This window comes from Aureococcus anophagefferens, assembly GCF_000186865.1.
Source record: "Aureococcus anophagefferens unplaced genomic scaffold AURANscaffold_18, whole genome shotgun sequence".
NCBI classification, from domain to species: domain Eukaryota; class Pelagophyceae; order Pelagomonadales; family Pelagomonadaceae; genus Aureococcus; species Aureococcus anophagefferens.
The window spans coordinates 636,964-650,319 of NW_008705578.1; the positions used below are offsets into that span (position 1 = coordinate 636,964).

General features: G+C 70.3%; 4 protein-coding genes across 4 annotated transcripts; 2 read left to right on the plus strand and 2 right to left on the minus strand.

Annotated features, from left to right (window-relative positions):
- Positions 1 to 71: 71 nt before the first annotated feature.
- On the minus strand, positions 72 to 673 carry AURANDRAFT_30044 (hypothetical protein; the record flags this gene model as incomplete). Its single annotated transcript, XM_009041044.1, has 2 exons — positions 72 to 374; positions 485 to 673. 2 exons carry the CDS (start codon positions 671 to 673, stop codon positions 72 to 74), a joined length of 492 nt encoding a protein of 163 aa, XP_009039292.1.
- A 2,629-nt stretch (positions 674 to 3,302) lies between these two features.
- Positions 3,303 to 4,551, plus strand: AURANDRAFT_69898 (hypothetical protein; the record flags this gene model as incomplete). Its single annotated transcript, XM_009041008.1, has 1 exon — positions 3,303 to 4,551. One exon carries the CDS (start codon positions 3,375 to 3,377, stop codon positions 4,530 to 4,532), a length of 1,158 nt encoding a protein of 385 aa, XP_009039256.1.
- A 5,291-nt stretch (positions 4,552 to 9,842) lies between these two features.
- On the minus strand, positions 9,843 to 11,318 carry AURANDRAFT_72089 (hypothetical protein; the record flags this gene model as incomplete). The annotated part of the gene is made up of 1 exon (XM_009041043.1): positions 9,843 to 11,318. One exon carries the CDS (start codon positions 11,313 to 11,315, stop codon positions 9,843 to 9,845), a length of 1,473 nt encoding a protein of 490 aa, XP_009039291.1.
- A 313-nt stretch (positions 11,319 to 11,631) lies between these two features.
- Positions 11,632 to 13,083, plus strand: GDA1 (hypothetical protein; the record flags this gene model as incomplete). Its single annotated transcript, XM_009041009.1, has 2 exons — positions 11,632 to 11,787; positions 11,878 to 13,083. 2 exons carry the CDS (start codon positions 11,686 to 11,688, stop codon positions 13,042 to 13,044), a joined length of 1,269 nt encoding a protein of 422 aa, XP_009039257.1.
- Positions 13,084 to 13,356: the final 273 nt, after the last annotated feature.

The window sequence follows — 13,356 nt, forward strand, 5'->3', positions numbered from 1 at the left end:
GCGCGCGCGCGGAAATCGGACCGGGTGCCGAGGGGTCGCGCGACCGGGGAAGGCCGCGCTTCAGGCGCAATCTAGTTGGCCTGGGCCTCGAAGTCCTCGACGAGCTCGGGGATGTCGCCGTCGTCGGAGTCGGAGTCGTCGGAGCCCTCGAGGTTCGACCGGTTCGGGTCGGCCATCTGGCCCATGGACATGCCCGTCGCGCCCATCATCTCCTGGATCTTCTTGATGGCGGGCTCGTTCTCCGGGCCGAGCTGGGACATGATGCCCGGCATGAGCTGCTCGAGGCGCTTCGTGTCCGTCGCGCCGCTCACGACGAACGTGTTCGCGCCGATGGACGCCTGGACGCGCGGCTGGCCGAAGTGGATGACCTCGCCCTCCTTGGTGAACCTAGGACGGGAGATGGCGTGTTTTTTTTTCCGAAGTTTTTCGGCCGCTTCCGGCGAGCGGGCGGGGAGCGTCGGCGGCCGGGTCGCGCGGAATCGACGCCGGGTCCGCGCATGTTCACCTCCTGGATGTCGGGGATGGCCGTGCAGCCGAGCTTCTTGAGCGTCGCGCCGATCTTCTTGTCGTCGGACGACGCCGTCTTGTGCATCGTCTTCTTCTTCCGGCGGGCCGTGCCCTTGCCGCCGGTGCGCGAGTCGGCGGCGACGCCGCCGAAGCGGCGCGCGATCATCTTCTCGCGGGCCTCCTTGATGTCCATGGCGGGCATTGACGCCGGGGGCGCGACCTGTGGGGCGTCGGGTGGGTTTAGGGGGTCTGTGGGTCCGCGGGGGTTTTTATATTTTGGCTCTCGCCACAAAGGGAGAGCGTCTCGCCGTCGTCGGGGCGTGGTATCGTCGCCCCGGGGCGGGAAGCGTCGAGGCGTCGGACGAGGTTCGTCGGAGGGCGTGTGGCGCGGGGTGACGCGTGGGTATGCTTTCAGATGGCGGGCACGGGACGGCGACGCAGCTCGAGGTCGAGACTTGGCTCGTCGAGCTGATCAGCGACCCGGCTAATTTTTAACTAGGATAGCCTGACCGGATTGATCGTCGCACGCGCGTCAGGCGTCGGCTTACTGGCAAAGAGCCAAAAGACGCTATGCATGTCACCATTAAGTCGTACAGCGTCGCCCCATACGCGTCGTCGGAGGAAGAGCCGGTCCCCGAGTCGGAACGATCACGCGATCCAGTAGTCGACATCGAACGCGTGCGCCGAGCTGGATCGTGTACTTCTTGGAGCTGCGACAGCGGCGCCACCCGTAGTACCCGGTGTTCCCAGCTCCCATCTCGTACGAGGGCATCGTCTTCGGTACTTGAAGAGGCGCATGAGCTCGCCGCCGGTCATATCGAACGTGTAGTCCCCGCCCAGCGGGACGAAGTCATGCTCGAAAAGCACGCCAGCAGCGACCAGCGGCGCGATGCGCGCGTCGGGCAACTGGACGTTGCTGTCGCAACCTTAAAGCCACCACCGGAGTACCGGATGACGGACCTTGTGTTTGACGACTCGACGGATGGCACCGACGGCGTCCGCGACATCGCCCGGCGCCTGGCTCCGGACTACGACGGTCCCGGCCTCGGCCCACGCACCAATTACCCCTCCCTAGAGGCTCGCCGCGTCGTCGGCGACGACGATGGTGTAGCCGTCGGGGTCCGCGAGCGTCGCGGTGCCGTCCGCCTGGCCGGCGACGGTGCCGCCGCAGATGCCCGCGCGGATGGCGCAGGCCTTGGCGTCGGCGACGACGGCGAGGGACACGTCCGGGTCGACCTTGTCGTTGTTGTAGTTGTAGCGGAGCTCGACGCGCGGCGCGCCGGACGCGCCGCCCTCGGGGCCGTCCGTCGCGTCCGAGAAGCCCACGAAGCCCGACATGGCCGCCGCGTGGGGCAGGAGCGCGCGCTTGCGCAGCAACGTCATGCCCAGGGCCGTCGTGTAGAACTCGATGGACGCGTCGAGGTCCTTGACGAGGAGCACGACCTTCGGCGCGGGGCTCGACGGCGCGGGCGCGTCGACGGCCGCCGTCGCCCAGACCGTGTAGCCCGCCGGGTCCTCGAGCTCGGCGACGTCGACGAGCGTCTCGAGCTCCGGGTCCTCGTCGGGCACCATGGACGCCACGAGGTCCAGCTGCTTGCGCTCGCCGCCGACGCCGTCGAGCGCCGGCGCGTCCGCGACCTCGACGCCGACGCCGAGGCAGCCGAACTTGGACTTGGTCCCGTCGGCGGAGAAGCGCAGGCGGAAGTCCTCGGCGAAGACGACGTCGCCGCCGTCCGATTCGACCTTGAACGTGTCCGCGTACCACCTAAATCGCGGCCGCTCAAGCGGTAAAGCGTCGTAAGGACGCCGGGTTGTCGCTTCGCCGTCGTTTTCGCGTCGCTGGCGACGAGCGTCGCGGCGCGCAGGGACGGCGCCAGTCCCGCCGCGGGCACGAGCAAAAGCAGCCAGGCGATGGGAGATTGCAGTGCCATCACGCAGGACGGGCGACTGCAAGGCAGCGGCAAGGCCGCGGCAGCGATGGCCTTGTGGTTGGGGCGGACAGTGTAGCTCGGACAGAAGATAATTACCCCAAAAAATCGCCTGGGGTCTCTGTTCACGCATGAGACGCGTAGGTCGACTTCAGTGCCCCGATCAACGTACATCTAGGTGCACCCGTAGGAAATTAATAAATAAAGATCAATCATCGAATTCCGGCCGGCGGAGCCAGAGTCATTAGTCGTCCATAGAGGCTGTACGTCGACCGCGCGCGCGGGCGCGGTGTCGCGGCGGTCCGCGGGCTGAAATCACGGCCAAAATTGGGTTATGGTCGTATCAAAGCAAGTTTGATGATATTCGCGCGTTAATTGCACGTTTGCGATGGCTTTTTGCGCGCGGTCGCTGGTTCGGGTCGCGAAATCGCAAGATTTAACTTCAACAAAAGTGCTGAAGTTCAACAAAAATGTTGACTTTTAAATCCAGGCTATCAGAATCTGAGTTTTGATCGGTGCACTGGTCGACTTCCCGGGGGGGTACACCCAAGATTTTTGGCTCGATCGACGTTGGGCCGGGCCCCATGGAACATATAAAAGAAAACGCGGGTGTACCCCCCACGATTTTCAACATTTTCCAGCCTTGAACGAAATGGGATTCGTCCAGCCCCATAGGAAAAAAAACGAGGCTTCGCGAAGCCATAACTTTACGAAATCCGGATCGATTTCCACGAACCCAGACTCTTTGATTATCAGTTAGATGCCCTCTATCCATCGCACTGGGCGGCGCCGCCAAATTCGACGATCTACAATCGGCCGATTTTCAGTGTCCCCCCCTACTTGTGGCAATCGCGCTCCTCTCGACGCCTCGTCCACGGCCTGGCACGACGTCGTCGCGCAGCGTCCAGCGCTCCAACCGACGCAGAAACTCCTAAGACAATGTCGTCGGCGCGCACGGGCTGCGTCGTGCTCGCCGGCGGGCGGGGCGCCCTCGCCGGCGCGCGCCAGGAGCGCGTCGTCGGCTGCGCCCGGAAGCCCTGCGGCGGCCAGGAGTCGCCCGGCTTCGAGGGCGACATGGCGGCCTTCGTCGAGGCGAACCCCGCGGCGAGGTACCAGTGCGAGAACCGGGTGAAGAAGTGCGTCGAGTGCGGCAAGGTCTGCGCCGTGTCCATCGCCGCGTGCAACGGCTGCGGCGCGCCGCTGACGAACGTCGCCGAGTCGACGACGCACAACGTCTTCTCCGGGTTCTGCTTCGGCGTCGCCAAGGGGCCCTTCCCCTTCAAGCTGAGCCTGCGCTACGAGTCGGAGGACTGCCTCGTCTTCGACGACCCCCTCTGCATCACGCCGTGCCACGTCTGCGCGATCCCCACGGATCGCTACGTGCCGACGGCGACGAGCCTCTTCCGCGCGCCGGCGGCCGGCGCGGCGATCCTGCGGCGCCTCGAGGACCGGGCCTGGGCCGCCGTCGAGACCCAGTTCCTGGCCGACGAGCCGTGGGTCGCGAAGATCTACGGGCGGCAGAAGCCCGCGCCCGGCGCGCTGCGGACCGCGGCGATCGCGGGCTTCAACGTGCCGCCGTCCCAGTTCCAGCTCCACCTCCAGTACATGGTGCCGCCGCTGCTGCCCCAGCAGCTCCAGATGTACCGCGCGGGGAACCACTACACGAAGGAGCGCTTCTTCCCTCTGGCGTACGTGCTCGACGCGCTCGACGCGCTCGCGGCCAAGGGCGAGGCCTTTGAGGATGCCGACGGCTTCGACGGGCCCACGCTCATCGAGCGCGTCGCGGCGGCGACGGGCGTCGACTACGACGCCGCGTGGACCGCCGCGTACGGCGCGGTCCAGGAGAGCCAGGACGCGCTCGCGTCCTGGGACCCGACGGACTTCCGCTACGTCGTCGGCGACGCGTCGGGCGCCGTCGACTCGACGATCTCCGAGAGCGGCGTCGTCGCCGACTTCAAGCTGACCGAGGGCGTCGAGCGGCCCCACGCGGGCGACCTGTCGCTCCGCGACAAGATGGCCCTCGCGAACTACGACCGGGACGGCGTCTACTCGCGCTTCCCGAAGGCCGCGCCCCTGCCGACCATCGTCGACCCCTAGGCGGTAAGGCGCGTGTTATATTCTCGCGTGGCATGAGGCCTGGCATGGTCGACCTCACTATTCATCGAGATCGAAAGGTTGAAGGTGCAAGAGCTCTTGAAACAACCGAGACAACGCGGCCTCTCGGCGCGAACGACGACGCCGCGCGGCGGGGCAGCCTCCGCCGGCGGCGCTCCGTGCGACGATGGCCTTCGCCGGGTCGACGTACGAGCCCGAGGGCCGCGGGCGCCTCGCCTACGACGGCTTCATGACGGTGCACACGGCCGACGAGGGCCGGTGCCACATCGACCCCAAGCTCCAGCCCGTCTACACGCCCGGGCCGGCGGCGCACTACGACCTGCAGGCGAAGCGCCACGTCAAGGGCATGGGCTTCGGGTCGTCGACGAGCAGCCGCTTCGAGTTCAACGACACGCGGAGCCGGCGGCGGCGCGACGAGTCGCGGCCGAGCACGACGGGCGGCTCCGCGGCGAGCGGCCGCGGCGGCTCCTACCGGGGCCGCACGGGCGCGACCTGGGGCAGCGGGTCCCTGGGCCTCGACCGGCCGTCGACGTCCGACGCCACGGTGCTCACGAAGCGCGGCAGCTTCGGCGCGTCGCGGCCGAGCACGTCGGACGGCGCGCCCAAAAAGTACTGGACCTTCGGGGACGGCAAGAGCGGCCGGCCGCGGCCCGGCGACCACGGCATCCTCTTCGGCTTCTCGAGCGCGCGGAGCGCCCGGGCGCGGAGCCGGAGCGACTCGACGTTCGGCGACGGGTCCACCGTGCTGACGCCGCCGCCGCCGACGCCCGCGCCGAGCCTCTTCAGCTCGTCGCAGCGCTACAGTCCCGTGCAGTGGCGGTCCGTGGAGAAGAGCTCCATCGCGCTCAAGGGCCGCGGCGCCGACTCGCCGGGGCCCAAGTACTTCCCGCCGGTGCAGGACCTGCACCACCTCGTCGACGTCAACTTCACGGACTCCGCGCGGTTCCAGGGCCGGGACTACTACATCCCCGCGTCCCACAGCCCGGGTCCGCCGGAGACCGTGCCGCCCGACGACCTCACGCGCGACCACCGCCACGACCGCAAGCTCACGGACGGCGGCAGGCACGAGAACGGCTCCATCTTCGGCTTCGTGAAGCACCACCTCAGCCCGGGGCCCGTCTACGCGCCCTGGGACTCGTTCCCGAAGAACCGGACCTCCATGAAGAGCCACCACGCCTGCGCCCAGCGGCCCCGGGTCATCGGCGTCCCCGTCAAGAAGGCGCCGGGCGTCGACTGGATCCACTAACGACTTCGCTTCGCACGGGGGTCCTCGTCGCTGCGTCGTCGTCTGCGGTCGTCGTGTGGAGGCGTGCGGCGCGCGGAGGGCGCTTGGAGGGCTCAGGGCTGCGGAGATGCTGCGGCGCGACTGCAGAGGCGTACGGCCAATCATCGAGCAACAGCCGACGTCCGAGGTCGCGAGGGCCGCCGCCGCCGCGATCGACGAGTGCGCGCCGCCGCTGCCGCGACCTCCGACACGATGGACGTGCGCAAGAGCCAGCGCCTCGCCGTGGAGCGCATGCTCGCCCTGTCGAGCGACGAGGACGCGAGCGCCGAGGCGGGCCCCGTGGACTGGAAGGTGCTCATCCTCGACGAGCCCTGCCGCCTCATCCTCGCGCCGCTCATCTCCGTCAACGAGCTGCGGAAGCGGGGCGTGACGCTCCACGCGCCGCTCGAGAGCGACCGCGACGCTTTGGACGACGTCGCGGCGGTCTACCTCTGCCGGCCGACGGAGGCGAACGCCGCGCGCGTCGCCAGGGACTGCGCCGCGGGCCTCTACGGCGCGTGCTACGTGAACTGGTCGACGCGCGTGGACCGGCGCGTGCTCGAGGGCCTCGCGCGCGAGCTCGCGGCGGCGCCGACGGCGGCGCCCGCCGAGGACCGCGTCGCGGCGGTCTGGGACCGCCACGTCGACTTTGTCGCCTTGGAGCCGCGGCTCTTCGCGCTCGGCGCGAAGCGGGCCTTCGCCGAGTGGCACGGGCCCGGCGGCGACGCGGCGAAGCGGCGCGACGCCCTGGCGACGAGGCTCGCGGCGGGCCTCTTCTGCGTCTGCGCGACGGCCGGCGCGGCCGCGCCCGTGCTCCGGTGCGCCGCCGGCGGCGCGGCCGAGGCCGTGGCCCGCAAGCTCCACGCGCTCTTGGCCGACGAGTGGCGGCGCCGCGGCGCCGCGGGCGGCGGCGACGGCGCGCGGAAGCGGCCGCTCCTCGTGTTGCTGGACCGCCACTGCGACTTGGCGACGCCCTTGCGCCACACGGAGACGTACCAGGCCTTGGTCGACGACGTGCTGGACCACGAGGCGAACGTCGCGTCCTTCGCCGATGAATCCGGGGCCAAGAAGGTCGACCTGCGCGTCGACGAGGACGGCTTCTACGGCGAGCACGCGGCGAAGTCGTTCCCGGACGTCATCGACGCGTCGGGCGAGGCGCTGGCGACGCTCCGCGCGGCGGAGAACGCGCTAAGAGCTCGCGGCGCGGGCCAGGATGCGACGGAGGCCGACGGCGACGCGGCGAAGCTCGCGGAGACCGTGGGCGAGCTGCCCGCGCTGCTCGCGCGGAAGAAGCTGCTCGAGCACCACACCGCGGTGCTCGGCGCGGTCATGAAGGCCGTCGTCGCGCGCGAGGTGCCGCGCTACTGCGAGGCCGAGGATTCGCGCGCGGCGGCGGACCAGCTCGCGGAGCTCCTGGGGCCCGCGGGCAAGGGCTCGGCGAACGACAAGCTGCGATTGTACGCGTACCACGCGCTCGAGGGCGACGCGGACGACGCGCGCGTGGCGGAGCTCCGCGCGGCGCTGGGCGACGACCCGGCGCTCGCGCGGGGGCTCGCGGGCATCGACTACGCGCGGGGGCTCGGGGGCGCGCACGCGGCCGGGCCCGCGCGCGAGGCGCCGCCGGCGGTCGAGGACGACGCGTTCAAGGCCTTGCTGCAGAAGGCCCACGCGGGCACGAAGCACCTGGTGACCAAGGCGGCGAAGAACGTCGGGAACCTCTTCAAATCCTCCGAGACCTACGCGGCCAAGGTGCTCTCGAACCTCTTCGAGGCGCGGCCGAACACGGAGCACGACTCGTGGCTCGAGCTCGACGCGAAGCTCGCGCCGTCCTACTACGCTTCCGGTAAAGCCGGCGGTCCGGGCGCCGCCGCCGACGCGCCCCTCGACGCCATCGTCTTCGTCGTCGGCCCGGGCTGCTACGCGGAGCACCACGCGCTCCAGCGGACCTTCGCGGACGGGCCCCGCACCGTCGTCTACGGCGCGGCGGACCTCCTCAACGCCGACGCGCTCCTCGACGAGCTCGCGGACCTCGCGGCGGCGAGCGCCTAGGGGGTAGTGCGAATTAAGGCGACGCGGCGCACGAGACGGCCCCGTTCTTCTTGACGAGCGTGTACCGCCCCTTGGCCTTCAGGGCGCGCATCGTCTCCTTGAGCGCGTCGTTGAAGGCGGGCAGCCCGCCGAAGCCGGCCTCGACGATGGCCAGCAACCGGTCGCGCTGGACCGCGTCGTAGCACGACGCGCGCGCGACGTCGAAGCGCTCGAACTGCTGCTCGAAGAAGGCCTTGACGCGCCCGGGCTCGTCGAGGGGCGGCTCCTCGGGCGGCGCCTCGAGCGCGCCCCGCTGCCGCGACGGCGTCCGGAAGAAGCCGAGCGACGGCGTCCGCGCGCTCGGGGGCCGCGCGGGCCTCGCGCCGTCGGGCGCGATGAAGAAGAGCTCGACGTCGTCGACGCGGCCGCCCATCTGGATGAAGACGAACAGTTCCAGCATGCACCAGAGCCGCTCGAGGTACGTCTCCCCGCACAAGATGAAGAGCTGGTTGCAGCCCGCGAGGAAGAGGGGCAGGCACATCAAATTCTCCTCGATGCTCCGCTGGTCGATGCAGAACTTGTCGAGCCAGATGACCGGGTCGCGCTTGTGCTCCTCGCGGAAGCGCGCGCGCGCCTCCTGGAGCGCGTCGTACTTGGCGTCCGCGTCCTCGCGCCAGCTGTGGCTCACGAACCAGTCGACCTGGCCGTACTCGGCCGGTTTCGCGAGCTTGAAGAGCTCCGGGTCCGGCGTCGATTTCTGGATGTGCGCCAGCTCCACCCGCGCGACGTCGACGCCGAAGAACTTCGACCTCGCGACCAACTTTCACCTCGTCGACGTCGTGGTCGCCGAGCAGCGCCGCGACGCCCGCGGCCGACGAGATCTGGCCGCCGCGCGCGAGGAGCGCGCTGTGCGCTCGCTGGCGGAACGAGGGCCAGACGGCGCAGGCCCCGAAGAAGAAGTAGCTCCCGAGGATGAGCCACTCGCCGACGTGCTGGCCCGGCCGCACGCCGCCCGGCCGGACCTGGGCCGCGACGCGCTGCGCGAGCCGCGCGGCGCCGACGCCGAACCAGACGAACGCCGCGCAGTGCCAGAGGCGGTCCAGCGACGCGCGCGTCGGCAGCCACAGGGCCGACACGAGCCCGGCGACGGTCGCCAGCGTGATGGCGCCCTTGAGCCACTGGCCCGCCGCGACGACGCCGCAGAACCACGCGGGCTTCCTCTCGAGGCACGCGCGGCCCTCGGCGCCGACGCCCGGCGTGTCGCGCGCGGCGACGACGAATAACACGAGCGACGCCAGCGTCAGGGCCACGCTGAAGAAGGCGAGGACCTGCGCGAGGCGGCTTTCGGGCGCGAAACCGGGGGGATGCGTCCGCGCCGGCGCCGCGCGCGGTAGATCGCGCGCCGATCCGTCGGGAGCAGCGCGAGCATGAGCGCGAGCGCGCCGGGCGGCCCGCAGAAGACGGCCGCGTGGTAGAAGTCGCTGCCGACGGCGAAGCCGCCGACGTCGTTCGAGCACAGCGCGATGCCCACGACCATGAACGTGAACCTGCGGCGCGACGTCGGGGGGGGGGACGGCAGCCCCGCGCGCTCGGCGCCGGCCGCGACATGACGCCTCCGAGGCCGCCCATGGTCCCGCTGATGCGCAGCCGCACGAGGTGGCCGGCGCTCTTCGCATCCCGCAGGCGCCGCGACAGGGTGGGTTCGTTCTCTGGGATGGCGGGCAGCGGCGCGACCTTCATCGACGCGGTCCGCGCCGGCGGAGCAGCGGCGCGGCGACCCTAGATCATGAGGCTGCCCCTGCGGTCATGACGCATGCGTACTGCCGGCATGCGTTTCGACGGCCCGTTTCGACGACGACACGCTCGGCGGCGCCGCGCGCTGAACAACACTGTGACGGGAAGCCTCGAATCTCGATTCTTGAAGATCCCCTCAGGCTCGCCTCGTTTTTCCACTTGTTTTTACTTGTTTTTCCCGCGCGGCAACGCGAAGCTCACAAAGTTTACCCCGGCGTGAGGGTCCGGCGCGCGACGACGGCGGAGATGGCGACGTAGGCGACGACGACGAGCGCCGCCTGGGGCGCGCCGAAGGACGGCGGCCGCCGGAGCGCGAGCGGCCCGAGCACGGAGCCCACGAAGAGCGCGCCGATGAGGAAGACGCCGTAGCGCAGCGCGGGCACGCAGTCGACGCCGGAGACGGCGACGGGCTTCGCCGAGAGGCAGCCGTGGACCGTGAAGGGGATGCCGACGCCGAGCAGCACCGTGACGACCTGGACGCCGAGCACCGTCGACACCGCCGCGCGGCCGTGGCCGGACGACGCGATGTTCGCGGACACGAGCACGTCCGGGATCGCGTAGACCGCGGGCAGGAACACGGCGCCGGCGAAGGCCAGGGGCAGCCGCGCGGAGAGCGCGAGCAGGTCCGCGAGGCGCGTGAGCAGCAGGAGGAGCGCCGCGAGCCAGAGCCCGCTGCCGGCGAGCGTCGGCGCGGCGTCGCGGAGCGCCGCGCGCGCGCCCGGCGCCGTCGCCGCGGGCAGCGGCGGCGGCAGGAGCAGCCGCGCGGCGTCCAAAACGCGCTCCCGCGGCGTGCGCACGGCGTGGCCCTTGTCGTCGGCCGCGCGCCGCGGCGACGCCGGCGGCGTCGTCGAGCTCTTCGGCACCAGCCGCGCCGGCGACCCGAGCTCGAGCTCGGCCTTGGGCGACGCCGGCGGCGTCGACGCGGGCCGCGGGCCGAGGAAGCACGCCAGGACGTGCGCCGCGTACAGACCCAGCAGCCCCAGCGCCTCGGCCAGGCTCACGAACTCGTCCGCGACGACCCAGAGCAGCGCCGCGAAGGCCAGCAGCGCGAAGGCGCCGTCGCGCGCGACGGGCACCGGGTCGAGGTCGATGGGCAGCGCCTTGGCGCCCCGCGCGACCCGCGCCGCGCACGCAACCACAAAAGGCAGCAGGCCGAAGTTGACGACGCCGCTGCCGAGCACGAAGTTGAGGCCCACGCCGACGCGGCCCTCGACGGTCTCGACGGTCGAGAAGAGGACCTCGAAGCCGCCCGTCGCGAGCGCGAGCACCGTCGCGCCGGCGACGTCGTCGGGCACGCGCGCGGCGACGCAGACGGACCGCAGCGCGGGCAGCGTCCGCTCCTCTAATAGCAAACCCATCCAGAGCGACAGCGCCAAAACGGCGCCGAGGTAGGCCGGTGCCATGCCGCGGTACGCGAGCCACCCGAAGTGGCGCCGCGCCTCGCGCGCCCGCGCGCGCTCGACGCGCGCCGCCAGCTTCGTTTCCCTGTTGCCTTGCGACCGCGCGAGGCCCGCGCCGTGGCGTTTGACGTAGTGGCCGAGCTTGTAGAGCTCGAGGTGCGACGCGAGGTAGCTCGCGGCTTTCTTGGAGGTCGCGCTCAGCGACGTGCGGTGGCTGCGTTTCGATGGAAAGTGGCCGTCCAACTTCAGGAACTCGCCGCTCTCCAGCGCGACGAGCATGGCGAGGGCGGCGACGAGGCCGATGCCGCGCCGCCAGGCCGGTCGCGGCTGCGGCGGCTCGCGCTCGCTCGTAGTGTCTATTTTGTGTGGTGTCGACATTTTTCGGCGCGACTACTGCCGCCTTATTGGCGCTGCGGCTGCCGATTATTTTGATGCGGCGCGACTAGTGCCTATTGGCGCTGCGCTGCCGGATTATTTGAGCGTCATCTCGCGCCGCCCTCCTAGATGCGCCTCGGGAGTTTGAGGTCGTCGCTGAAAAATGCCACAAGCCGGAGTGCGTTCACGACGAAGCTTGCACATCACAGTCGACGAAGCCGAGAGCGACACACCGACGCCGCGCCGAGCAGTCCGTCTCCTGGTCCGCACCACCATGGCGTCCTTCGCCGCCAATCGCTTCGCGGTCCGCGGCCGCCTCGTGCACGCGACGGAGACGCCCTGCGTGCTCGAGTACGTTGAGGACGGCCTCGTCGTCGTCGACGGCGGCGCCATCGTCGCCGTCGCCAAGGACACGCCGTCCGTCGAGGCGCTCCTGCGGGACGGCGACCCCGGCGTCGTCGTCGAGCTCGCGGCGACGGACTTCCTCGTGCCGGGCCTCGTCGACTGCCACGTGCACGCGGCGCAGTACGCGTACACGGGCACGGCGACGGACAAGCCGCTCATGGAGTGGCTCCAGCACTACACCTTCCCCGCCGAGCGGCGCTGCGCCGACGTCGCCTACGCGCGGCGCGTCTACGAGAAGCTCGTGGACCGGCTCCTCGCCAACGGCACGACGTGCAGCGCCATGTACGCGACGATCCACGTCCCGGCGACGAAGGTCCTCGTGGACGTGTGCCTCGAGAAGGGCCACCGCTGCGTCGTCGGCAAGGTCTGCATGGACCGCAACGGCGCCGAGGGCTACGAGGAGACGACGGCGGATGCGCTCGCGGGCACCGAGGCGGTCATCGAGTACGTGAAGGCGCGGCAGCCCGGCGCGGCGCCGAGGACGCGCGTCGTCCAGCCCTGCGTCGTGCCGCGCTTCATCCCGACGTGCACGCTGCCGCTGCTCGCGGGCCTCGGCGCGCTCGCGAAGAAGCACGACTGCTGGGTCCAGAGCCACGCGTCGGAGACGCCCGACGAGATGGCGTTCGTCGCGAGCCTGCACCCGGGCCGGTCCGACTCGTCGATCTTCGACGACGCGGGCCTCCTGACGGACAAGTGCGTCATGGCGCACTGCGTCTACCTCGACGAGAACGAGCTCGGGCTCTTCGCGAAGCGCAAGTGCGGCGTCGCGTGCTGCCCGCTGTCGAACGCGGTCTTCTCGCTGTCCGAGGGCACGAACGCGTTCCCCCTCAAGCGGGCCCACGCGCGGGGCGTGCCCGTGGGCCTGGGCACGGACATCGCCGGCGGCTACGCGACGTCCATGCTCAGCGCGTGCCGCCACGCCGTCGTCGCGTCGAAGCACGCGGCGAACGAGCCCGACGTCGACTACCGCGACGCCTTCTGGACGGCGACGCTCGGCGGCGCGCGGGCGCTGGGCCTCGGCGACACGCTCGGCTCCTTCGCCGTCGGCAAGCAGTTCGACGCGTGCAAGATCCGGTGCGAGGCCGGCGTCTACGACACGTTCCCCGAGTGCATCCCCGACGGCACGCCCCGGCTCCACATCGACTTCGAGCAGTTCCTCAACCTCGGCGACGACCGCAACGTCGCCGCCGTCTTCGTCCAGGGCCGTCTCGTCAAGGGCGCGGTCTAGCACTTGGTCTAGCTTGTTTTTAATACGTCCACTGCCGGCTAAGCTAAAGTTAACCGGTTCAAAGAGCAGCGAAGCCGTGAAGTTTTGACGTCACGGCTTTGCCTCGCTCCGGGCTCGGACGCGCGATGCAGCGGTTCCAAGACTTGGCGCGGCGCTCGGTCTGTGGACCATGTCGCGCCTTGGGCCCGGCTGTGAGTCGCTCGGGAAAGACCATCGGTCGAAGGCGAGCAACTTAGTTCGCGTCGGGGCAGCCCGTGGATGACGAGAACGGCCATTAACGGTGGGGGGCGACCGACGAGGGGCCCAACTTAT